Below are 27,169 nucleotides of genomic sequence, written 5' to 3' on the forward strand. Positions count from 1 at the left end.
CTGCCCAAGGACGAAGCTGGCTATTTGGCCAAGAAGGCCAAAACCAAGATATTCAAGATACCACAAATCAGCCCCGCTAGAGACCCTTAATTGCCACGCAAGTGCGGGGGAGCAAGTAAACAGCCTTTTGAGGGCGGTCTTCGCTGTTCTAAAGGGAAAAGTGACCCCAGTTATGTCCTGCCTGCCAGTAAATTTTCTAAGTGCACAACAATTAGCAAAAGTACATGAGGGAGAATGTAATGGAGAGCTAAAGGGGAGTGGATAGTAATTCCTAGAAATGATTCTGGCGGGGGGATGCAGGGCTTGAAATGCAGCTGGGACATTGGAGAGGCACAGAGGAGGGTGTCCAGGACCAGGAAGATTGGGGTTCAAGTCCCTTTGTGTCACCAGGAGCAAGACCAGGTGCAAAGGCGAGAGGGGCCCGAGCGCTGGGGTGTTTTGCAGAGTAGCGGACTTTACAATGGAGGCTCCTCGCTAGAAAGAGCTCCTATTTCCCATCTCCCTGTGGATAAGACTGCTTTTCTCCAGCCCTCCCCTGCTCTGCACAACACATGAACATTTGGCTCTAGCCGAAAGCTCCAACCTCCTCCCTGCCCCCGACCCCAGCACACGCAGTACCTCCACGGATGCTCCTGGCCTGTTGCGGGACTACATCTCATGTCCACAGCGGTCGTCTCTGGTGGTTCACATCACTGCCTACCTTGCCTCTTTGTCTCTCGGCTTTTCTCTCCACAATCTACTTTTCAAACAGCTGCCAGGGTCATCTTTTAAAAACATAACCTAGAGGGCCGGGGATATAGATCAGTGGCACAAGCGCCTGCCTGACAAGTGCAAGGTCCTGAGTTCAATTCCTGGTCCCAAAAGAAATAAATAAATACAAACATACATGGAAGCATTTTACTTCTCAGTGTCACAGCCTGGAGTGGCTTCTTACTAGGCACACAGAACCTTGCTGTGACAGCCCCCGATGAGGTCTTTGGGAATCTCCAAACCCTCCAGTCTTCTTACCCTTCCTTGGACATGCCATCCCTTTTTCTGCCTCAGGCCCTCGGCATGTACTATTTTCTCCTTCCTGGGACAGGCTGCCCCTGGATCTTTGTTCTTCCTGTCATTGTTCAAGTGTCAGGTCACCAGAGAGGCCACCCTGACCGTTCTACCCGACTTAGGCCACGGCTTCCAAGCTGTCTCTCGGTGAGCATGGGGGACCCTGCTGTCCCCACCACCACTCTCAGCAGGGTCTAGAACAGCACCAACACTCAGTGTAAATGTGTTGAATGAATGAGCCTCGTTAATCAGCTCAGACAGCTCACAACTGAGAATGTTTACTCTCTGCCTTGAAGAATGAACATGAGCTATTTGTTTTTACCATTTAATGCTAGACGTTATCAGACTGTTCTTTCATCTGTGAACCTGTCATTGGATCGCTGCCGTGTGTGTGTGTGTGTGTGTGTGTGTGTGTGTTGCTTCTGTATGTGAATACAAACGTATCTCACGTGGGGGACACTCTGGGGGAAGAGGTGCACAAGCCTGCCCCAGCATTGCCCTTTTCCCCTCTCTCCTCCTGAACTTCCAAGGGCCCATATGTGTCCCAAGTTTTAAAATCCTCTATTTAGCATCGTCCAGCAGAACCGAGATTCATAGCAAGTGGTGTCCAGGCCAGCACTCCCCACCTGAACAGCAGCTTCCCGACGCCACGGACCAGCCCATCAGCGTGCCCCCTGCCACGAGGCCCATCAGCACAGGGATCTCAGCAAGCAGCTTGCAAAGTCCCTTGGCATAAAACCCTCCCTGGCCGGGGCCTGGGACTCTTTATAGCACACTCCCCTTCCTGCCCCGTTCTCTGCTCACACTCGAGAGGACCTGGAAGAAGTGGCCGGACTCGTGAGCCAGCTCAGCAAGCTCAGGTTCTCTGAATTTCAGTTTTGGACAAATCGTGATCAGCTAGGAAAGAAGCGGGAATTGATTCGTGGGCCTTTCAAAGGCTTCCTCTTGGTGAGCTCAGGAAACGCCACATTCACAGCCGCACAGCGCCCCCTGCTGGCTCCTGGCCTTTACACGTTCCCTTCCTGTCAGCAGCATCGAGTTGGCTCCCAAGAACCAAGCACTGGTGTGGGCTCAGGGGAGAATCAGTCATGCAAGTCTGTATAATTAACAAGGTCAGCGCCCCAGAGAGGGTGAGATCTGTCCATGAAAGGAGCACTATTCAACAATTATGACCACCAATTAATTGCCCACCGTACTAAGGACCGAAAATACTTGATACTTACCCCCCGAAATTACTTGATACTTACACACAAAAAATGTGCCAGCTCAACTATTTTTAATAATGGTGGCTATTTGTAGCACAAAAGGGCTCTTGGTAGTGCCAAAAACCTCTAAATAGCGAGTCCCATTGGTCTGTTCGAATGTGATTTACATACCATGGAGAATGTACAAACTTCATGCTGAATATCAAGCATCTCCACCAACGGAAACCAATTGGCAGCGGAGAAAGAGCAGATCTGAAAAGCAAGCACAGCTCAGAATACAAAGAGCTTGATTTACCAGAGTGTCATTGATCCCATTTTCGGGCATTGGATGAAATGTAGTATTGCCTGTATTAAAACTTTTCAGAGGACCTTCTGAGAATTTAGTCTTGAAGCCGTTGAACTCGAAACACAAAAATCAATGTGAAAGGGCACGACTGGACATGTATAAGTGTTTTTCTCTCTGGATTTTTTTCTTATAGCTCTCAGTATCATAATACTGGTGAATTTGTGTACAAGAGGAACCCAAGCTTAAGGCCAGGTCTTTTTCCCTTTACCATTGACAGTACAAGGACCAGGGCTGCCAAAAGGGGTGGAGCCTGAAATTCTCAGGAAAGATGGAATTTCACAGGTTAGCATGTGGTTCCACTGGGGTGCTGGTCCCTGGGAGAACCCTAACTTGTACTGAGAACAGAGCCTGCCCAGCAGCTGTTTTACCCCAGAAGTCTGAGATTCCTTCCTTCAACAAATACTTTTTGAGGATCTGCTATGTGCCAGACATTGCGATAGGCACCAGGAATATAGCAGTGGATAAATCAAATGCTCGGCCAGCCACAGAGTTCATGCTGTCCTGGCTGGGGACAGATCACAAAGCAGAGGAGGAGGCAGGCAATACTGTAGGTCGGGGGTGGGAGATGTAATACAGAAGAGTAAAGCAGAGGCGGGAAGACAGAGGAGCAGATATTTCTGAGGATGGGCCCTGGGGTGCTCCAGTGTTCAAAGTTTGGGGAGACAAAGTGGAACCAGCAGAAGAGACTGAGCAGGAGCAGCCATAAAGCAGACTGGGGGAGCTTAGGCAGTGGTGTCCAAGCAGGGTGATGAGGAGGCGGTGAGCAGTCATGTCTGGTGCTACTTCCCTGTCCAGGTGAGCCCAGGGGCTGCCACTGGATTTGCAGTGAGGACCCCTTGGGTGACCGTGAGAAGAGGATGGGGCATAAGCTTCGATGGCATGGGCCCCAGGGAAAGTGGAAGAAGGGAGTTACACCCACCATGCAGAGAAAAGGGGCAGAAGCTGGTGACTCTTGTCCCATTGTCCTCCGTGTCCCTCATGCAGCCGATCAACCATCTTCGTGCGTCTGCACACCAACGGGAACCAGGAGCTGCAGTACCAGCCTGGCGACCACCTGGGGGTCTTCCCTGGCAACCATGAAGACCTCGTGAATGCCCTCATCGAGCGGCTGGAGGATGCGCCCCCTGCCAACCAGATGGTCAAGGTGGAACTGCTGGAGGAGCGGAACACGGCTTTGGGTAATAGATACCCTAGGACCCTTCCCTTCCTGCCCCGTTCTCTGCCCACACTCGAGAGGACCTGGAAGAAGTGGCCGGACTTCCCTTCCCTTCCCCCGGGAGGTCCAGAGATGGTGTGGGTTGTGGGACGGGGAGACACAGTCCTCTTCCTCCCCACCAATCCTCAGAGGAGAGTGGCTGTCTATTGCCTCCAGTTCAGGAGACACTCTCGCCCTTCCTCGTGGCTGACCAAGCAGACACCACGACACCAGGCGTGGAGGGCTCATTGGGCAAAGGGATTTCTACCGTGCTCATCACTGGACACTCACTCTAGCAACAGTCACTATTTTATTTTCTTCACCACCATCGCCCCATAAGAAAATCTGTAATACCCCACTTCCCACCAAGTAAATATCAGCTGAAGCCTGATCCTGACTTCTTAAGTCTGATCCTGATTCCTCTTAGAGTCTGAACCTAACTCCAAGTACAGGTCAGCTGAGACCTGATCCAGACTCCCCTTAGACACAAAAGGACCTACAGGAAGCTTGATAGCCACTGAGGGATGGAGCCCACGCGTTTGACCTCATTAGACCAAGTCTAACGTGTTAAGTGACCATCTCTGGGGTTCCTAGTGAAGAACCCTCCAAGGCAAATGGGTCTCAGTGCTTCATCTCACAGCTGCAGGTGGGCTCAGGGCTCTGACATGAAGATCCACGATGACCTTACATGGCAGCCCATGACTCCACAACTGCCACCTGTACAAGGAGCTAAGGTGCAAAATCGGCAGAATGTGGGAGACATTCGCAAAGACCTTCTGAAAATCCCTTAGGGAGGCTCCACTTTGGAGAGACATATCTCTCTTAATAAATTCCACCTGGCCATGTCTCCTCTGGGAGGGAAGTGTTTGTGTTCAGGGACACATGGGATGGACCCAGAGGAAGAGCAGTTATCACTCAGGACCTATGGGGACAGGTTCCAGGACTCCTAGAAGACACTAAAATCCACAGATGCCCAAATCCCTTATTAAAATGGCGAAGTGTTTATTCCTAACCTATGCTCACCCCCTGTATACTTTAAATCACTTCCGGGTTATTTATGATGCCCAAGACAAGGCAACTGCTCTGCACATAGTTGGTTATGCCACATGGTTTAGGGAAGAATGACAAGGAAAAAGGCTTGTACGTGTTCGGTACAGGTGAAGCCCTCTCCAAACACTTTCCATCCTTGGTAGAATCCACAGAATGCAGAACCCATGGATATGGAGGGCTGGATGCTGTACAGTGTAGCACTTCGAACAAGATCTGATGCCAGGCTCCCTGACTCTACTCTCAAGAGCTGTGTGACCTTGGGCAAATCCCTTACTTTCTCTGTGCTTCCATTTTTCTCAGTAAGGATAATAATAGGGCTCACCACCTGGGATTGTTGTGAAGATTAAATTAGTTGATAACATAAAGTACTGAGAATAGCACTTGGCATATAAAAGGCGCTAGATGAGTGCTAGCTATGATTTTCATTTTAAACATGAGCATCTTTTGCCAACGAGTGAGAAGCTGACTCCATGAGAGGACAGATGGGGTCAGAGGTGTGTATGTCTATCACCCAGAACTCCCTCATGCTATTTTCCCCCTCTTTTATATTTTTCTTTTTATTTAGTTTGGCTTGTTCTTGTGAGGTTAGGGATTGAACCCAGGACCTTCACACTGAGCTACTTCCCCAGCCTTTTTTTCTTTTTTCTTTTCTTTTCTTTCCTTGTTTCTTTCTTTCTTTTTTCTTTCTTTTTTCTTTTTTTTGAGACAGAGCCTCCCTAATTCAGTAAGTTACCTAGACTTCAGGCTAGGCTCAAACTTGAGATTCTTCTGCCTCAGCCTCGCAGAGTTCTGAGATGACAGGCATCACTCAGCTTCATGTTTATTTTTTCAGGTTGGAGCTGGTTTGACTAAGTGGCTTGGGGCTCCTTGCACTCATGAGGGGACCACAGGTTCCCCAGGACCCGCAGATGTGTGGAAAGTGGGAGACTCAGATGGCCTGGCCCCGGGGCTACATTGCTCATCCAGTCAGTCCTCTGCCACGGCAGCAGGCCAGGACTCACTGTGGACCCGAGCCCTCCTCTACCTCCCTGTCCCCTTGTGCCTCCCCAGGCGTCATCAGTAACTGGAAGGACGAGCCCCGCCTCCCTCCCTGCACCGTCTTCCAGGCTTTCAAGTACTACCTGGACATCACCACACCACCCACACCCCTGCAGCTGCAGCAGTTCGCCTCCCTGGCCACCAATGAGAAGGAGAAGCAGCGCCTGCTAGTCCTCAGCAAGGTGGGTCCTTGATGTCACCCAACTTCGATGGGAACTTTTCACCTCCTGGGCATTAACCAACTATGACACTGCTGTTCCAACATCTGTCCAACAGAGGGCAGTTTGGAGCAATGGGTACCATTTTCTAATCTGCATACGGTCGCCATATTGGTTTCTCCATTTTGCCTGATCCTGACCATCTAAAGCACAGGAGCAGCCCCTTTGTCACTTAGAGTACTCTGGCCACCACAGAAGTTGCTACTCTATTTCTGTTTCCACCTTTGTTACCCTGAGCTTCCGTGAGTTCAAAGTCAGCCCACACTTGGAAGAAAAAATCCAGAATCTCACAGTGCTCTGGTGAAAGGAGCTATAGGTAGGACAGTGAGACATACGAGGCTTCTGATGGTCAGGAAGCCAAACTAAGCTTGTACCACCCTTGCTCAGAAACTATGGAGTCACCTGCTCCAAAAGGCTGTATAGTAGGAACTCTCCCCAGAATCCCAGATACTCCAGTTGCTGAGTGCAAAAGCAATCCAGACAACTGAGCCAGACCCTGTCTCAAAACTATAAAAGAATTTTAATGGCCAGGGTTGTAGCTCAATAGTAGAGTACTTGCCTCACATGCATGAAGCTTTGGGTGGGGTTTGTACAGGGAAAGAGAAGAGAAAGGGAAAAGGAAAAGAAAGACAAAGAAGAAGGAAGGATCCTACCCAGGAGGACCTCCCCGTGGGGTCTCCTTGCCAGCAAGCACGCCCCTAGCAAAGGATGCATTGGCTTCTGTCTCCTGTCCAGGAGAAAGGACTGAATGAGGACAGTGAGGAAGAGGCTAGTTAGCAAGTGCATATTGTTTAGAAATATGGAAATGAACACCAGAAGAAACAGAGAATTCTAAGTGGTCACCTCTGGAGAGCTGGAAACAGATGCTCCTGGTGGAACAGGAGACCATTATTTTTAATCAGAAGCTTGGCAGAATTACTTAACTGTTTACACTGTGTACATATGTAACTTTGATTGTAAACTTGCAGTTCGTGGTGGGGAGGGGCAGTATCAAGAGGGGCCAGAGACCACGCCCTTTGCGCAGGACTATATAATGTAGAAATGTATATAATCATACATACATGACCTTTTCTTCTGAAAAGCACAAAGTCCCTAAGATGGGATAAATGAGCAAGGATTTTTATTCGGGGAAACACGTATGTTAGAGGAAACAGAAAAAGGAGTCAGAGAAGGGTGAAAGAATCATCAGATCCTAAAACAAGGCTAACACCACAGGACACAAAAGGACACTGGGTGGAAGGCTCTCAGATTGCAATGCAGTTTATGGTGGGACAAGCAAGTTTCTTGAAGAGTCCTAGAACCAAAGGCAGGGATTCCAGGAATGAACCTGCCTTGGGATCTGTCCTTTCTGTGTTCAGTCCTGGACTGGAAGCAGCCCATTTGTCTTAGTTACTTTCTCGTGGCTGGGCAAAATACCTGATACCCACAAGTTAAAGGAGAAAAGGTTTATTTTAGTTCATGGTTTATAGAGGTTTCCAGTCCGTAGTTGGCTAGCTCCAAAGCAGGGCAATGTGACAGAGGAACATGGCAGAAGAGAAACAGTCCATGGCATGGCAGGCAGGAAGCAGAGCCTTCCTTTTGCTTCCCCTTATTATTCCATCAGGCTACACGCCTATTGGTTAGTGCCACCCACACCCAGGGTGAGTCTTCTCTTTAGTAAATCCATCATCCACACCCAGAACTACGCTAAGCCAATCAGTGGACTAATCCAGTATCACACACCCATGATCCAGCCACTCCCAAGAGCCGCATGGGGGTGGGTGACATCTAGAAATAAGCAATAACACCATGAGAACCCAAACTCACATCAGCACTGGGGATGATCGTCAGCCTCAAGTGTGCGACAGATCCAGGTGGGTGTCCATCTCAGACAGCTTCCACTGGGGCTCTTGGCCAGATGTGCTCCAGCAGCTGGAGGTCAGTGAGGCTGCAGGTCCAGGCTGCACATTCTCAATGGCCATTTCCTATTCATTAGGTGAGGACTGTCTCCAGGACCACGCTATCCAGTGCACCTTGCTATACACACTCATAACCCACTTCACCTCTGCTACCAGGAGCTGAGCCTCCTATGCCAGCAATAAGGGACTACCAGGGCATCTTCTGAGATATAAGAAAAACAACTCCAGAGCCCCAGAGAGCTCTCCCCAGCAGAGCGGGGCTCTGCTGTCAATATGCCCCCGAACACAGTCCCCGACACACTCCAACCCGTTTTTGCTGCGCTGTCACTTATCATCCTGAACACTCCCGAGGATGCTTCTCCAGCCTCCTCAGCAAGCAGCAGGCTGCAGGTATGCACGTTGCACCTGCCATGTTCTGTTCTGGGGTCCTGAAGTCACCAAGGCGTGACTCCCACAGGGCCTCACTCTTGTCCTTCAGGGGACCATAAGGATTAGGAGCAAAAATTCTCATCCCAGACAGCCCAGGGAAGGAGTCAGCAGATTTTTTTCTGCACGAGACGAGGTGATAAACATTTCAGCGTGCAGCCCCTTTGGACTCTGTTCCAACTATTGAATTCCACCATGGCAGTGCGGCAGTGTAGACAGCACATAAGTAAGCGGCTGTGACCCCACATCAGCCAAAGTCTTGGTGGACTCAGAAATTTCAATTTCATTTCCTATTCTTTTTTTTTGGGGGGGGGCACTACCGGGGATAGAACTCTTGACCTTGTGCTTGCCAGGCAGGTGCTTATGCCACTGAGCTGTATCCCCAGCCCTTCATTTCCTATTCTTGTCTGATAAAATATGGCTCTTCTTTTGATTTTTTTCCAACCTTTGAAAAATGTAAAAACAATTTTTTATCGCATGGTCCATACAGAACAGGTGGCAAGGCAGGACCGGCTGGTAGCTGAAGTTCGCCACATCCTCCTTTAGATCACCAGCATCACCACCTGGTAGCCACAGGACCTCTGCATCCCTCAGTGTCCTCAGCTACAAAATGGGCATAACAGTAATACCTGCTATGGTCTGAATGTTTTGCCCCCTCAAGAAATTCATATGTTGAAACCAGCTCCACAAGGTGATGGTATTAAGAGGTGCCATCACTGTCTCAAATCAGCAAGCCTGTAATCCTGCTATTTGGAGTCTGTGGCCAGAGGATCGTAAGTTCAAGGCCAGCCTAGGCAACTTAGCAAGACCTCGTCTCAAAATAAAATGTTAAGAAGAGCTGCGATGCAGCAGCAGCTCAGTGGTAGAGCACTTGCCTAGCATGCCAGAGGCCCTGGGTTCCATCTCTTGTACTGCACCAAAGGAGTAGATAGAGCAGTTGGGCAGTGATTAGGTCAGGAGTACTCTGTCCTCAGGCATGGGGTTAGTATCCTTAGAAAACACGCCCAAAGGAGCTGGTTCACACTTTTTAAGTACTGGGGATTTAACCCATGCCTTCACACTGAGCTACATCCCCAGTCCTTCCTTTATTTCTTCTTTTGAGACAGAATCTCCCTAAATCACTAAATAGCCCAGGCTGGGCTCAAACTTACGGTCCTCCTGCCTCAGCTTCCCAAGTGCTGGAATCACAGGTGTGTCCCACCACTCCCCTTCTGCCACATGAGGATGTGTACTAAGTGCCACCCATGAAGAGTAGCCCTCCCCAGGCAGCAGATCCACTGGCACCTTGATTCCCATTGTCTGCGACACATACTTCCATTGTCCAGATTAACCTGTCAGAAGTATTTGGGGTTAGCAGCCCAGAGGAACCAAGGCACTATGGGTTCCAGAATGTCCTCAGGAGATGCAGACCCTGCACAGCACAGCTCCCCTGGAAGTGGTACCTGGTCTCGCTCTTATTTTGTGCCCACTGGAAATAGGCAGTAGCTGGCCTCACACTCTGCTCTGTCCCTCCTGATGCAGGGGTTGCAGGAGTATGAGGAGTGGAAATGGGGCAAGAACCCCACCATGGTGGAGGTGTTGGAGGAGTTTCCGTCCATCCAGATGCCGGCCACCCTGCTGCTCACCCAGCTGTCCCTGCTCCAGCCTCGCTATTACTCCATCAGCTCCTCTCCGGACATGTACCCCGACGAGGTGCACCTCACTGTGGCCATCGTCTCCTATCATACCCGAGGTGGGCAGACGTGCAAGTCTGCAGTCCCCTAGGGCCTCTGGAGGTCTTCCCTGCATTGCTGCCCAAAGACCATATCCCAACCCCAATCCCAGATTCCTGCAGGACACTCCCACCCAAGGTGTGGAAACCTTGGTACCCAAGGAAATCCTCTGGTACCCCAAGGTAGCGACTAGAGCAAGGCTCACTGGCCATTCTCCGGGGCAGCTCACTGCCGCAGCGGGCCCAAGCTCTGCACTTGGATTATGCCTCCTTGAAGAGCAGTTGAAATGCACAACACCTGCAGACTCCTCGATCAGGACCCCATGCACCCACCTCAGCACTTTGACCAAGGCCATTTCAGTGGACAAGATTTGAATAGAACCCACCTGTACCCAACAGAACCCTGGGCTGGTGCTCAGCTACCAAGTCACCCCAGCTCTGCCATTCCCTCTCCCCCTTTGGAGGTCTTCCGAGACCATGAGTTCCAAAGTGGAAGTGTGGCGTTGGCCTGAGAGCTTCCTGCCCTGGAGGGTGTGGGGAGGTAGGGATGGCGGGACAGCCAGACCTCCCTGCTTCTTACTCTGCTAGATGGAGAAGGACCAATTCACCACGGCGTGTGCTCCTCCTGGCTCAACCGGATACAGGCTGATGAAGTGGTCCCCTGTTTTGTGAGAGGGTGAGTGGCAATGAAGAAAAATGAGAGGCCGTCTCAAATCTGCATGTTGGGGTCACAAGTCGGAGTGGTGGGGACGAGCCTGGAGGGCTGCAGGGAGATGACTGGGTCGGAGGGAATGGAGACCGACATCCCGCATCATTCCTAGGTGTTAGGGAGATGGGATCGTGAGATAGAGGGGCATGGCAAAGGCAAATCTATGTGATAAGTATTCCTCAAGGGCACATATGTGCTACCAGCAGGGCTACAGTGAGGCATCACTCTCAGTCTTTGTGGAATTTGCAGACTAACAGGAACTCTACCCAACTTCTACAGGTCACCTTCAATCTGTCCCCAGTTTCATTCAGCTGCCCCCACCCATTGGAACTTTCCCTTCCCCACTCGCTGTTAATAGGCAGATCCAAGTAGAGACCTATGACAGGCACCTGCTTTGTACCTGAGCTGTGGCTGTGGCTCACCATGTTTTCTCAGCCACTGAGAGTAGAATCTTCACAGTGTGGTCCACATACCATTAGCATCAGAGCTTCCCAGGGGTTCCAGAAATGCACAGTCCCGTGTCCAGACTTGTGCCTCACTGCCTGGTCTGCCCTGGGCCCTGCTGTTTGGAATCACACCTGAGCTCAGCAAGACTTCTGACTCTCTCTTCCTTGTCCAGCGCACCCAGCTTCCACCTACCCCAAAACCCCCAGGTCCCCTGCATCCTGATTGGCCCGGGTACTGGCATTGCCCCCTTCCGAAGCTTCTGGCAGCAACGGCAATTCGACATCCAGCACAAAGGTGGGTAGGAGCCGAGTCTCCATTGCTTGCCTGCCTGGGAGGGGTGGAGGTGCAGGCCTGACCCGACCCACAGGTGAAGTTCATGGTGTCTTTCCAACAGTGCTTCCAAACCCTCCATACAGCTTGTCCTGGGTCCTTTTCTTTGACAGTAAGAGGTGGCCGCTCCTTAAACCAACAGCTTTAGATGGGGCAGGCGTGAGTCCTTACTGAATGGATGTGCCTGTGTGACTGTCCCCTGGACTGCCTCTCAAGAGCAGGCTTGCTGTGTGGGAGACGCAACCATTCCTCTCTGGGGGGGAGCAGAGGGAGACAACCCACAATGGGAGCACTCATCAAGTGAGGATTTCCCATGTTTATCACAGCCAAGCAGGTCCAATTTGAATTCAATCGTCCCACCGACCAACCACCAGTGACACATGCATGACTGTCCCACTGGGCAGCTAATTATTGGTACAGCAGATATAAATGCATGTTATATACACCAGCAATAGGGTCCTTGTAAAATTTCCATGTTAAATTTTAGAGAATTAATTATTGATAAACTATTAATTTAATGAAATTAAATTATTATAATAATTAATTGCTATGACTAGTATTAATTAATATTTATACTTGGGCAGTGATTATTCAAATTCAAGCAACTAGCTAGATTCCATCCACTTATAGACTTTTTGTTAATTTTATTAGTAAAAATATCGATGAAGGTGCCTAGGCCCATTGGTACCACCAGTGATGCAGCCACTGGATGGGACAGTCGTGTACATGTTACGGTGGTTCAAGCTGGCAAGAACATGTGAAAAAGCAACTAAAAAGTGCCCACCACTAATGGGGGTGCTGGGACCATAGCAATATACACGACAGAAAAACAACTTAAATGCAAAGAAAATTCTCTCCCATGGAACTGTGGCTCCAGCAGAACTGCTGCTATTTATAAAGTGCTCACCAAATGCCAGGTCCAGTTTTTCATTTCACTTTTACTTCTCACAATAGCCCCATGAGGTGGGTGCTGTTACTACAGCCAGCCCTCTGCATCTATGGCTTTCAAATCCTCAGAGTCACCCAAATGCTGATTAAATATATTCGAAGAAAATAGTACGTCTATACTGAACATGTGACGACTTTCATGTGTGTCTGGTTCTGGCAGTGGAACACAGGGCCTTGTGCATGCTGGGCAAGCACTGTACGACTGAACTACATCCCCAGATCCTTTTTTTGTATGTATTTTTATTTTGAAGTAGGGTCTCGCTAAGTTGCCCTGGCTGACCTTGAACTTGCCTCCTCCTGCCTTGGCCTCCCGACTAGCTAGGATTGCGTGCATGCACCTCCATGCCTGGCTCAGACTCTTTTCTGTCATTATCCCCTAAACAATGCAGTATGACAACTATATCTGTAGCATGTACATTGTGTTGGTTGTTATAATCATTACAGATGATTTAAAGTACACGGGAGGATGTGCATACATTGTATGCAAATACTGTGCCATTTTATAGAAGGAACTGGAGCACCCACAGATTTTAGTATTCAAGAAGGGGTCCTGGTACCTCTCTGCTGCAAATACTAAGGGACAGCTGTATTTATGTTTCACACTTGGAGAAACTGAGGCATAGAAGGTTAAATTGTGCACCATCACACAGAGCTGGAATTGGAACCCAGGAGGTCTGACTCAAGTCTGGGCTCTTAGTGCTACCTGGTGCTGGGGGGCTGCTAAGCGGTATGGGGGGTGCCAACAGGGAGCATGGAAACCCAGGGAAGGGAAGTGTATCAAAACCTGAACACACCAAATCGTCTTCCATGGGGTGTGTGTCTTTGTGTGTGTGTGTGTGTGTGTGTGTACCGCCTGCCCCAGTGTTCCTAAGCCTCAGTCTACATGGCACACCTCAAAGTCCCAGCTCCCCACCCTGGTATCTCCACTCATCCCCACATGGGCACTAGAATCCTTAGTGACACACAGCCTTCTGGTTCCCAGGAATAAGTCCTTGCCCCATGGTCCTGGTCTTCGGGTGCCGGCAATCCAAGATAGATCACATCTACAGGGAGGAGACCTTGCAGGCCAAGAACAAGGGTGTCTTCAGAGAGCTGTACACGGCCTACTCCCGGGAGCCGGACAAACCAAAGGTGAAACCTACACACTCATACACACTCACATATACACACTCTGAGAGCTGTCTCAGGACTCTCCCCCACCTTTGCCCTTTCTGAGTTCCCCCTCAGTACTTCAAAAGCCTGGAAAGGGATCTGTTTGTATTAGTTTTCCTTTGGTCGGGCAAAATGCCTGACACCCACAACTGTAAAAAAGACAGGTTGGCTTATGATTCCAGAGGGTTCAGTCCCCGGTCTGCTGGCTCCAAGGCAGGAGCATAATGGTGGAAGGGTATGGTGGAGAAAAGCTGCTCACCTCATGGCAGATGGTAAGCAGAGACAGAGAGAGTGAGCCAAAGAGAAAGGAAGAGCCTAGGACCAGATCTGGCCTTTAACAGTACATACCCCTGTAACCTATTTCCTCCAATGGGGCTCTGTCCCCTAACAGCCCACTCAGCTAGGAGCTCATCAGTGGATTGATCCAGTCATGATATGAACATGGCTGCATTGGAGTCAAGCCCTAGATTCACGAGTCATTGGGGGACCCTTCATATCTCAACCACAGCACTATTGGAAGGATTTAACACTCCATTACCTGATTCCAGTCCAGGCAACTCCAAGCAAGTTGGTGGCGGCCAAGAGCCTGAGAAGCGGGAGAAGGAGGAATAAGTGCTTCATGAGTGCATGCTTTCCACCTAGAGTAACAAAGAAGTTCTAGCACTGAGCCAGGGTTGCTGGTACAAGCCTGTCATCCTAGCACTGCAGGAGGCTGAGGGAAGAGCATTACAAGTTCAAACCCAGCCTGCACATCTTAGCAAGGCCTTGTCTCCATTTTTAAAAAGGGAGAGACAGGGATGTAGCTCAGCACAAAGGTCCTAGGTTCAATCCCCAGCACCACAAAAGAATAAAATAAAATAATTTATTTAACAGCCTATAAGAGGCAGTACCCATCAGAACAGACATGGGACTGGTGATGGTTCTGTTGGATTTTGGAGTGGTTCAAGTGATTGGTCCCAGGAAAGGGGCCAGGACACCTGGGGGTGGTGGCACTCAGAGGCTCTGGACAGCAGTTGACACCTGGCACCCAGCTGGCACCAGCATAAGTCAGTATTAACAGCCAGTGCAAAGTATCCAGGACTTACCAGCTGAGTGTAGCAAGGCCTGGGGCTGGGAGATCCTGGGAAAGTTCAAGACAAACTCCCAGCAGCAGGAGGAGTTGCCCCTTGTAACCTGCCCACACCCTGTGGGCATGCTCTGAGCACCCTCTTATTGCAGTTGGCCTGGGCTTTTCTAGTGCTGCAGGCTGGGGACCTGCAGGTACCCCGGCATACCAGAAGTGTACAATGTCCACACCCCACGTGCGAACATTGGCCACTGCCACCAGGAGCAAGCAGACCACAGCCCCCCCTTTGGGTGCCCCGACTGGAGATGACTTCGGGGAGCATAGTCCTTTATGCTCCAGTCCCCCCAAAGTGGGAAACAGCTCCCCTCAACACTTCCAGACAGCACCCCCACCTTCCCTGCTTCACACTTCTGGCCCCTGACTCGCTCCTTCCTGGAGCCACCCCACAAAATCTCCGGCCTGCCCACAAGCACTTGCATCGCCCTATCCTTCCTGTGGGGAACATAAGCCATGCCGGGAGCCTCACACAGCTGGTCTCCTGCACCCTGCAGAAGTACGTGCAGGACGTCCTACAAGAGCAGCTGGCCGAGGCCGTGTACCGAGCCCTCAAGGAGCAAGGGGGCCACATCTACGTCTGCGGGGATGTCACCATGGCCGCTGACGTCCTCAAAGCCATCCAGCGCATCATGGCTCAGCAGGGGAGACTCTCGGAGGAGGATGCTGGCGTGTTCATCAGCAGGCTGAGGGTGAGTGGCAGGCAGGCCGGCTTCTCGACTCCCCTCGCCGGCACTCAGCTTTCTGTCGCCTCTTCCTCGCCCACCTGTCAGTGACATCAGGGGAACCGTGATGATATCCCTGCTCCCCATTTTGCACTTATGCCTGGGGCAGATGATATAGGTGGTCCCGACCTATGGGTGAGAGAGAAAGAAGGATAGGCAGGCAGGCAGGTTAAGTGTAGTAAATTTGGTTGGGAGCTCTAATGTGTCAAAATAACAAGTAAAGGGACTCCTGGGTAACTAGACAGAAGCCATCCTAACACAACTTTTCCTGCTCCCAGAACCAGCCTATCCAGTTGTACAGGTTGTACACGATACAAAAAGACTGACCAAGGACAAGCGGGGTCTGAAAGCCACCTCAGGCAGCATTCACCGTTCCACGCACCTCAGCGTGGAACTGCATTTTCTCTTAAGGAAGAGGCTGAGGCCGGGGATGTAGCTCAGTGGCATAAGTGCTTGCCTGGCAAGCCTGAGGTCATGCATTCAATTCCTGGTACCAAAAGAAAAAAAAAAAAAAAAAAGGAAGAGACTGGGTAGAGGTAACTGGTAGCTCAGCCAGCAAAGTCATAACCATGTGACCAGATGGACCAATAGGAGAAAAGCTCCCGAGATGCCCCACGCTTCCTTCTGCCCCCACCCTTCCCACTGCTTTTCTCAATGAACGGTGATCAGACTTCACTGTGGTGTTCAGACATTTACAGCAAGAAGCCTTTACTCTAAATCTGATGCTTAGCTACCCCAGCAACTAGAAAAAGAACTTCTTCGTAGAAACATCATGGACCCAGGAGAGCTGCAGGGATGGCTATATCTTCAGTAGCTGACCCCAGGACTTTGTAGAATACAAGGTTAGATCCAAAAAAAATCACTAGTTAAAAAAAATTATACAGAAATGTACATTGCCCCTCGGTTCAAACACACTCATCCCAGCGTCCTTGCTACTTTCCTCTTCTACATGTTTGTAGGTCATGCAGTTTACACGCATCTTGGGGAGCAGTACATGTACATAACACAGCTTGATTCTTCCTTTAATCCCCTTTCCTCTCTCCTCCTCTAATTCCCCTTGCCCTGTTTTCGTTTTTGTCGATATTATTACTCTTAGCCCGCGTTTATGTCATACAGTGTGTACACTCACTGATTATCAGGTTCCGGTACATGGTGCATCTTTACTTATTTCTCTTCCCTTTCCTCTCCCCTCACCCTTGGTCTCCTGGACCCCTTCCCATTTGCAAGAGACCCATCCTGTTGTCTCCGTCTATCCATCCTTTATTGTGCTCTTTGTCTGTACTTTGCCTTGTTCATATGAGAGATATTATATGGTATTTAAGCTTGTGCATCTGATTTATTTCACTTAACATTATATATTCCAGGTACATACATTTTCCTACAAATGTCTCAAATTCATCCTTTGTTATAGCTGAGTAGTACTCCATTATGTATAGATAGCACATTTTCTTTGTACTCTCATCTGTTAATGGGTATATAGGCTGCTTCCAAGATTTAGCTATTATGAATTATGCTTCTGTAAACACTGGGGATGCATGTATTGCTGTAGTATGATGTCTTTAGCTCTTTGGGGAAGATACCTAGAAGGGGAATACCTGGGTCATATTGAATTTCTAACTTTAGTTCTTTGAGAAGTCTCCATACTGATTTCTAGGATGGTTGTACTAGTTTACATTCCCACCAGCAATGTAGAAGGGTTCCTTTTTCACCACAGCTTCACCAGCATTTGTTATTTTTCTTGACTTACAGATGATTGCCATTCTCTCTGGTATAAGAATGTTAGAATTGCTTTAATTTGCATCTTTCTAATGGTCAGTGTCTTAGCTACTTTTCTTTCACTGCTGAGACAAAATACTCAACACCCAAAGTGGATGGGGAAAAGGTTTATTTAGCTTACAGTTTGTAGAGGGTTCAGGCCATAACTGGCTGGCTCCAAGGCAAGATGCTACATGGCAGAGGGCAACCATTCATGGTGGCAGAAGACACCAAAAGCAGCAAGAGAGGGTGGGACAAGCCTCTTTCTGTCCCTTATATTGTATCCAGTCTACCAGGATTAGGGCAGTGCCAATCCAGTCAGGGGACTGATCTAGCGATCACCCACCCTTAATCTCAGCACCCTTAATCCCAGCACCTTTAATCCAAGCATTGCACTACAAATCAACCACACATTCTAGATTCAGCCATCTCCAAAAAACCCTACTATTGCATGAGGCTTTTGGGGGGGACATCTAGACACAAACCATAACAGCCAAAGATGTTGAACATTTTTCCATGTATTTATTGGCCATTTGAACTTTTTCCTCTGAGAGGTATCTGTTCACTTCACTTCCCTATTTCTTGATTAGGTCTTTTATTTTAGGTGGCCTAGTTGTTTATTAGTTCTCTATACATATTAGATATTAGCCCTCCAACTAATGAATAGCAAAGTTTTTCCCATTCTGTAGGTTGTCTCTACAGTCTGTTAATTACTTCTTTTGCTGTGGAAAAGCTTTTTAATTTGATGTGATCTCACATGTTGGTTTCTGCTGTTATTTCTTGTGCAGTTGAGGTTGTTCAGAAAATCCTTTCCTATGCCTATGACTTCAAATGTTTTACCTATTTTATCTTCCAGTAGGTTCACTGTTTAGGTCTTTGATTCATTTTAATTTTAGTTTAGTACATGGTGAGAGATATAGGTCCAGTTTCAATCTTCTATAAACAGATATCTAGTTTCCAGCACCACTTGTTGAATAAGCTATCTTTCCTCCAACATGCTGTTGGCCCCCTTGTCAAAGATCAAATAGCTGAATGTGTCCAGGGATGTTTCTGTATCCTCTATTCTGTTCCACTGATCCACACGTCTGTTTTTGTTCCAGTACCATGCCATTTTTATCACTGTTGCTTTGTAGTATAGCTTGAAATCAGGTAATGTAATACCTCCTGTTTTGTTCTTGTTGCTCAAGATTGCTTTTGCTATTCTGGGCGTCTTCTGTGTTCCATATGAAGTTTAGGATTGTTTTCTCTAGGTCCGTGAAGTGGGCTGTTGGTATTTTGATCGAGACTGCATTCAGTCTGTCTAACAGTTTTAGGAGAATGGTTGTTTTGACAATATTGGTATTCTACCAGGAGCAGGGGGCATCTTTCCATTTTGTGACATCCTCTTGGACGTCCTTACTCTGAGGTTCTTGCCACTTTCTGCAGCAGTTGTAGAAGTTCTCTTTCATGAGTGTCTTTAGTTGCACTGTTGTGGCTGTCTGAACATCTTGAATAGATTCAAAATACTTACTTGTCATGGTCATTTTGACATTGGGGAAAGGCCACAAGTCCCATGGCGCCAGATCCAGTGACTAAGGTGGGTGAGGACATACTGTGATGTTTTTAGGAGCCTGCCTTTCTGTCAGATGGCACGCCATGGCAGCATGTACTGTAGTTTTGATCACATCTCATGAAGACACTCAAGAAAAAGGACTTCCAAAACTGCTTCATAAAGTGGCAAGAATGATGGGATAAGTGTGTTCAAAGTGAGAGAGGGTGTTTTGAGGGGAATTTATGGCAGTATGTCTTTTACCATAATAATTTTTATTTAAACACACTGTATTTTTCCATCAGCCTTTGTAGAGCTAAAAAAACCCTCCCCAAATGAAATGAACCCACTATCCAGAGGGGCAGCTTTCTCCAAAACCTTCAGGACCAAGAGATGCTGGATCTCAGCACATCCCAGACACGGCCCCTTCCCAGCATGGAGACACGCCTTTACCCTCCTTTGACCCTCAGAGATACTGCCATGTGAGAACGTGCTTGACTGCCCACCCCTCAGTCCTGCCAAGGAAGCTGACATTGCTTCTAAAATTCAGAGATTCAAGAGGTCTCCACCATGGCAGTGGTGGGACCGCCCCAAGTGGCCGCCAGCCACTTAGCTTTTCTCCCCTTTCTGCTGGTCTCTCCAGGCAGTGATGGGCCCCACCTAAGCCAGCACTGCCCAGCTCTGAACTTGAGTTTGCAGGAATAAGTTGGAGGAAGGAGGGGGCAGAGAATGGCCTCACTGCTTCCTTTAACCTCAGAATCCACCAAGCAGAGGCACCATTTCCAACGGCAACACCAGTACTCTTTGCCAGCTGCCAAGGGAGACAGAGTCTGGCCAACACCAAGTTTTAAAGACCAAACCCCCTTGGCGACCCTGGGCTCGGCCTCCTGTCATTAGGAACCGTCTTCTCTAGGTCTTTTTCCTTCCAGAGTAGCGGCATGTTTGCCCCCTCTTCAAGCCCTGGGCTGGCACTTGATGGCTGCTCTCTGGCTGTTTCTATCCCCTAGGATGACAACCGGTACCATGAAGACATTTTTGGAGTCACCCTGCGCACATATGAAGTGACCAACCGCCTTAGATCTGAGTCCATTGCCTTCATTGAAGAGAGCAAAAAAGATACGGATGAGTAAGCTGCCTCCATCTCTCCAGCCAGGGCTGAGCAGGGCCTTCTCTTCCAGTCCAGGGGACAGACACATCTGACTTTCCCATGGGGACATGGCTTCACCAGACCAGCAAAACCAGGGCCATCTGTGGACCCCATAGAAATACAAATTCCCAGGCTGACCAGATCTGTTGAATCTGAAATTCGGGAGTTAGGATGCAGTAGTTAGCATGTTAACAATCTCTCTCAGCTGGACATGGTGGCGTACACCTATAATCCCAGCAGTTTGGGAGGCTGAGGAAGGAGGACCACCATTTCAAGCCTAGCCTGGGCAACTTTGCAACTTAGCAAGACTCTGTCTCAAAATAAAAAATAAAAAAGGGCTGGGGTTATAACTCAGTGAGTAAGTTCTGGGTTTAAATCCCAGTACTACAATTTATAAAAAGCTCCCTGGGTGATCTGAGTCCCTAGAGTGTGGGACCCCTTGCTTCAGTTACTGGTATCCTGCCATGGGGGCGCCCCCTAGTGGAATGTGAGCCATCTGCCTCTGCTATTGCGCTTCCTGAAAACTCCCCCCTCAAAAAAAAAGAAACACTAGGGAGGGCTTTCTCCCTGGCACAAATTACAATCCAGGGGATTTTGACAACTTCACCCATCCCGTAGAAATTGCTGGAAACAGCCTGCAGCACCACGACATGGGGACAGAGCCTCACTATTTAAACCTCACCTCACCTCTGTGACACAGTGACCTCCACTGCAGTCTCACCTCCCAGCGCCCTTCCCTGTCCCCTGCCACGTGCCTCTGCCCTTAACGCAGGTCACAACCCAGCTGCCTCCTTTTCTGTAGCACAAGGGACACTGTCACTTCTTCAGACTCCGCGCCTTTTCCTTTTACTCTTGAAGACGACACATCTACCTCAGCACAGGCTTTGTAGCCAGGCGCGGTGGGGCTTACCTGTCATCCAGCACTTTGGGAGGCTGAGGGTGACAAGTTCAAGTCCCACCTGGGCAACTTAGGAAGACCATGTCTCAAAATGGATCCTAAAAGGGGCTGGGATGATGTAGCTCGGTGGTAGGGAACCTGTGGGTTTGATCCTCGATACCACAAAAACATAACACAGTGTCCACCGGGCTCACATAATTGAAGATTACACCGTCCTCGATAGTCAGAAGTCTCATTCCTGTCCAGCTGTGCTGATGACATTCACTGATTCATTCATTCAGGCCCCAACAACACTCGGGCCACAGAATACATGAGACACATCAAGCCCCAAGCCCAACCTGAGGCGCTGCCCGCCACCCCCGTCTCTGGAAGGAAGCAGAGCACCTGGCTGCCGTGGCACTGATTCTGTCCCCTTCTCCTCCAACAGGGTTTTCAGCTCCTAAGTGGACCCAGTTGCCCAGAGGGATGGCAGGTGGCGCCCCAAGTGCTCCCGTGAGGATGGCCGCGGCTTTCCTAGGTGGACACACGGCTGAACCTTTCCTCTGGGACCCTGTGCGGCCCCGTTCCACCTCTCGTCCTGTCGCTGCGTCCTGGTTTCCCTCTTCGGGGTTCTGCCCCCTCCGTGGTGTCCCCAGGCCTCCTGGACTTTCTCCTTGAGTTCTCCTGCTGCAGTGCGATGCCTTTATGACCCGCAGTGGCTCCTCCACAACCGTGTCCTCCCCGCTTTCTGGCTGCCAAAGCAAACCGCGGGTGCATGAAACCATTGGATCACGGCCGTCGCTCCTGTTAGGGTTTGTCCCGGTCGGGGGGTCCCTGGAAAGGCTGCGGGCCCGGGACAGAAGCCTGAGCCAGTCTCTCTGCCGCTCGAGTCCCCCATCCTTTCTCGGGATGCGTTTTGGTCGTGCGTGCGGCCGGCCCGGCTCCCTGTGTCCTTTGTGCGTGTGGATGTGTTCCTCTTAGGTCTGAGTCCCACGCCTTGGCGGAAGACCCTTGATGCCGAGAAATGTCCCGCCGGCCCATGCTGTTTCCTCAGGTGCCCTAAATTCAGAGTCTGTGCCGATGTCCCTGAGACACTAGAAAGCCCCCTAACTGTCCTGATAAAAAGGTCGGGGAAGAGGGAGGGGAGGTGAAGATTAAGGGGAAAATCTCCCTGCAAAAGAGAGCATCACAGCATTGGATGAATCTAGGTTTTGATGCAGTTCATGTCCTCGCTAGGAAATGAACTCCCTGCCCAGCCAGGGGCCCCTGATGTGACCACACTCACAGACTCTCCCCAGGCATCCACCCGCGAGGCCCAGAATGAATGCTGTCTGGGAATAAGGATCTTCTCACTGTGCCACTGGGAGACCTGGGATCAGTCCCTTGTCCTTTGTTTCCGCTCATCATATTATGAACCTAAAGAATATGAATGAATCGAACGTCAACATTTTGGAGCCTGGTAGGAATGTCAAGGAGGAAGGCGATTGGTACTTTGCTATTCAACCAGGAAGGGCTTGCTGATTCAGCTTTGGGATAAAATAACTAAAGGGATTAGGTGAAAGCAGGATGTGGTGGTGCACGCCTGTGACCCCAGCACTCCGGGAGGCTGAGGCAGAAGGATGGCAGGTTCGAACCCAGCCTGGGCAATGGACAGGCTCAGTGAGACCGTCTCAAAATTTTAAAAAGCGCTGGAGATGTAGCCTAGTACGAAAGCCCTAGGTTCAATCCCAGTACCACAAATAAAAGAGGTGAAAGGAACCAAGTTGAGAGAAATATCTTAACAGGAAACCCCCCTGTCCAGGTGGGAAGAATATGATCCTCACACTTTCAACCCTCTAACATTGATCCCCTCATTCTTTAATCTGCTAAAATAATTTCAACAAACATCCTTGATTCATCCAGAAAGTGGACGGCGAAATCTTTACTAGGGATTAGGGCCAATGCAGTTTCTCTCTCAGCATCCTGCTGTATTTGTCCTCTCAGAGTAATTGGGATTGAAGGGTCCCTTCTACATGTCAACACTAAAAATTAGTATCAGGCAGCATCTAGAGAAAGCCAGGAAGTCCTTGTGACCCCAGCCTTGGGGGATGGAAGTCAGTGCGGTGTCCCTAGTTATGTAATTCTGTCTCATCTTGTTCTGGTGGACAAACTATGTTTCCTTTATGTCCTGTGCACAGGTTTTCTTTCCTGGTGTTCAGTTTGGGGCCTGCCAGTGAGAAAGTGCTGTGGCCCTCCTGAGGAGGGGGTCACAGGTACCAACATCCTTAGGGCTCCAATTCCAAGATTCTTAAAAGTCAATCCGTGTCTTTTTCCTGCTCTCACTGGCAGCCCACTGGGGTCCCAGCCTTGGCAAGGTGAGTTGGTCCCAGTTATAATCTCACCTGTCTTCCTCTAACCCTCGTTTTCCCATCTCAGTCTGTCACAGGTAGAGAGACTAAGCACTCAGCACCCCAAGGTATTGACCTTGCCAAGCTGAAGGGAAGCCAGGTGTAACTGCCTCCTCTCCTGCCAATACAGTGCTGGCTCCTAGTAACTTTCCTCCCAGGCACTTCCTTCTCAAATTTTTGAACCTTTGAGGACGCTTTCCCCAGGACTGAACTGCTATGTCCAACCTCCATCAAAGAGGGATCGATTCGAGCTCCCCTCTATGAATCAAGCTCTCTGCGAGAAGGATTTCCACTGCTGAATAAGGAGCATTTGCTGTGCACCTTCCTGTGCACCCTTGCCCTTCACGCAGCAGGTGGAAACATCCCTTCATTTGCCATAGTCCAAGAAATGACTGTATAAGCAGGATTCCTCTTTCTTCCCACGCAGGCCTTTTTTTTAAGTAGACCTTTCATCTCCTGACACGAGCTGCTAGAATACAGAAGGCCGATCTGATACATCTCTTTCATTTGCCAGGATTCCTGGTACCAGAAAGCTGGGCTGTCGGGAAAGTCCCATCAAGATGCAGAGAGGAGACAGGATGGGGTTTAGCACTGATCCAGGGTGGGTAAATACTGCCCTCTGCTGGTGGTTTTTAGTTAGCTCCACGGCCCGCAATAGGCGTAAAATGCGTGGTTAGCAATAGGTGAGCAAAAATAGGGTGCCCTGAGTATTTGGGAGTAACCCTGGGTTGTGCCATTTCTGACCTACAGTGTCTCTGACCCCACTTCATGGAAGTGGGTGAGAGCAAGAGGAATGAACTAACCCAAGAATGGGGGTCCTGCCTGTGTGTGGAAGGGCAGATGCAGTGACCCCATGGAAGGAGAGAGGCCTTCCTCGGTGTCTTTGGGGCGAGACGGCCAGGCATCTTTCTTTGGGGGGAAACGGAAATGGAGCTTTGGAAATGGACCTGAGTTCAGATTCTAACTCTGCCCCCATTTATACAGACGGCTACCTGACCTTTCTGAGCTACAGACCCACCTGTACAGCCAGGTGGATTGGATGAGACAAGGCCCAGTTACAATAGCCAGCCCACACGTTAACACGGTTTTCACTTTTCACTTACTTCATCACACATCTTGCGTCTCCACGGTGGGGAAGGCACCATAGTGCAGACAGAGAAAAGGAAAACACAGTTGAGTTCCTGCCGAAGGTTAGAGTCCGGTGGGCTGAGACGCCATTCTCAGAATTGATGCAGACGTCCGGGGTCTGAGAAGCAGGTGGGATTTCGCAGGTAGACCTTGGAAGGGAAGAGTTTGGCAGGGAGTGGATGGAACGAGAGGAACGGCGTGCACAGAGAGAGTGGGTGAATCAGAGCTGGATTGGAAGCCTGGGGGTGGGGGCAGGGAAGCACGCAAGGAAGATGGCCAGGAGCCAGACAGAGACAGAGTCAGTAAATATCAAGGGATTTAGATTTTAATTAGTAGGGAACAGGGAGTCCTTGTGGGTGGTTTGGTTTGCTTTGGTTTTATAGTACAGGAAGTCAAATTCACAGGTGATCTACCAGCCCTTTTTATTTTTTATTTTGAGACAGGGTCTCACTAAGTTGCCCAGGCTGGTTTCAAACTTGAGTTCTCCCTGCCTCAGTTTCTGCAATGCTGGTATAACAGGCGTGTGCCACCACACCGGGCTCTTCAGGGTCCTTTTAGAAAGGGGAATTAAAGTGGCAGAAGTTATGCTTGGGAAAGGAGCTCGTGGCCTTAGCCTAGAGTATGCATGGCTCATCTGTTGAGTCCCTGGTGGGGCACTGCCATGGCCGAGATTCCAGCAAGGGAGGAGGCAGTTGGGCCAGTACAGATTCCAGGGGCTGAATCTGAGGACCTGATGCCTGTCCGGTGGAAGGTGAGGACAGCGAAATCACAGCCTTGCCTCTATTTGAGAGCGGAGCCTGGTCATTAAGGACAGCCCCAGGGAAGGTGGATTTGTGGGGTTTATGTGATGGCCAGCTTCTCCCAGAGCTCAGGGTGACACCTGCTAAGGTCCCGCCAAGTCTAGGTTCACAGAAAGAAAAGTGACCCCCAGTCCGGGGATGCTGGCCTAAGCGCACAGGGTTTTCCTGCCAAACACTGCAGCCACCTGCTTCAGGTTTCCCAGGAGGTCAGGATTTGCCCTAAACTCAAGGTCAAGAGAAGTGTCCTGACCCAGATCGAGGAGCAAATGGTTCCTGCCGAGCTGGACAAGCGGACATCTGGGCCCCTCCGCCTTTATGGTATCAGCTCAAAGCACAGCCCCCCTTTTCACCCCTGGAGAACCGTGCGCTTCTAGACTATGCTGTAATCAGCCATGTGTGCTTATGTCACCTGACCGGGAGCCTTGCTTTCCAAAGCCCCAATATGAACGATCACCACAGACATGGACTTGGCCTTTGCGGGGGGCAATGCTGGCCTGGCCTCTCTCTCCTCACCCATCCTCGTCCACTGCCAGCCCCACCAGGGAGAACCCAAGAGGAAAAGTTACCTCTCCCAGACCTTGCTGTACCTGAAGTATGAGAACCCAGGTACCCTCTAATCACCTATTTTCAATTGCAGGTTGCTCATCCCTAATCTCAAAATCCAAAAAGCTCCAAAATTTAAAACTTTTTGAGCGCCAACATGACACCCACAAGTGGAATCATTTTATGCACAAAATTACTTAAAATATTGCATCAAATCACCCCCGAGCTGTGGGTATAAGAAGCATAAATGAATTTGACCTCTACCTGAGTCTCATCATGGGCCCCATCACCAAGATATCTGTGTCATAAGCAGCATTTATGGGTTTGTTTTGTCCTCAGGTATCTAAACAGTTCTGGTTAAGCAGGACATTGGGTCCACCCCAGTCAGTCATTAACATGGTGGCCCTGGCAGGCAGAGGCAAATGTGCCTTAATGCAGTCTTTTAGACAATGACTCTGGGACATTGAAAGTGCCCAGATTTGGTCCCCAACCTGCAGGCGACTCTAGCGCAGAATCTGACAACTCCAGAGTGGTTGGCATTTGGAGCTGGATTGTCCTTCGTCATGGGGGCTGTCCTGATATTATAGGATGCTGAGTACCCATGACCTCCACCTACTAGATGCCAATTGAAACAATCAAACAGGTCATCAGACAGTGCCCAATGTCACCTTAGAGGGCAGTAGCTCCACACACACATCCCTTAGATAAGAACCATTGCTCTTGGACTTGAGGAGCAAGAGAGTGCCTAGTAGCCAGCCCAGGACTGCTCTGATAGACCTTCTGGAGATGGCTAGTAGAGCTTTCTTCCACCCAGTGGTCATTTCCTTTTATCCTCCAGCACACTGAGACCCGAGGGATTTGTAGGGGGAGGAAGTAGTATGGCTTCACAAACCCCTTCCGAGCCAGAAGGATGAGTGACTCTGTTTGGATCGATGCTGCATCCTGGACGTGGGTTCTAACAAAGACCCCCTTGGCCCAGCGACCTCCCTCTGGGTCTGAGGCTCCCTGTACCCTGCACTCTGCCTCCACCGTTCTTGCTGTTTGTGTTGTCACTGTGACTTTAAGACCCACTCCAGGCCCAGAAAGCGAGACTGCAGGCTCCTGTGTCTGTCCCCACGGGTGTCCATGGTGAGGAGGAGGAAACGGGTGGGGTGGGTGGAGCCAGGGTCCCATCTCACCACGCACGCGCTGTCCAAAACTCAGATGTCCCGTACCTCTGAGCTCTCAATGCTGCTAATCTCTGCCGAGTGTCCCATGTGCTCCAGAACCTTCCTCCAAGGACCGACGCCCACCCCAAGCTCCTCAAGAGGTTGCCCAGGCTCCGTTTGCCGCATGCTCTTCTTCTGTATAGTTCTCATCTTCTAATTTTATGGGATTCAACAAAAGTCTATTTATGCCTGTTTGCATTATGGTTAAAATATTAAAAAGTGGATTCAACTTGG

The 27,169-nt window shown here is 49.8% G+C and overlaps 1 protein-coding gene across 4 annotated transcripts in view; it reads left to right on the forward strand.

The window, feature by feature from the left end:
- Window positions 1-27,169, forward strand: part of Nos1 (nitric oxide synthase 1 (neuronal)) — a 180,846-nt gene extending 153,677 nt beyond the window's left edge. For all 4 annotated transcript variants that reach the window (XM_005396543.2, XM_013520394.1, XM_013520393.1 and 1 more), the window contains 9 exons: window positions 3,580-3,773; window positions 5,891-6,060; window positions 9,942-10,152; window positions 10,720-10,807; window positions 11,460-11,581; window positions 13,548-13,696; window positions 15,335-15,529; window positions 19,853-19,971; window positions 21,318-27,169. In XM_005396543.2, coding sequence (XP_005396600.1) covers window positions 3,580-3,773; window positions 5,891-6,060; window positions 9,942-10,152; window positions 10,720-10,807; window positions 11,460-11,581; window positions 13,548-13,696; window positions 15,335-15,529; window positions 19,853-19,971; window positions 21,318-21,333 — 1,264 coding nt within the window. In that variant the 3' untranslated portion in view covers window positions 21,334-27,169. The remainder of the gene's footprint in view (window positions 1-3,579; window positions 3,774-5,890; window positions 6,061-9,941; window positions 10,153-10,719; window positions 10,808-11,459; window positions 11,582-13,547; window positions 13,697-15,334; window positions 15,530-19,852; window positions 19,972-21,317) is intronic.

Source organism: Chinchilla lanigera, unplaced genomic scaffold, assembly GCF_000276665.1.
Source record: "Chinchilla lanigera isolate Chin_1 unplaced genomic scaffold, ChiLan1.0 scaffold00054, whole genome shotgun sequence".
NCBI classification, from domain to species: Eukaryota; Metazoa; Chordata; class Mammalia; order Rodentia; family Chinchillidae; genus Chinchilla; species Chinchilla lanigera.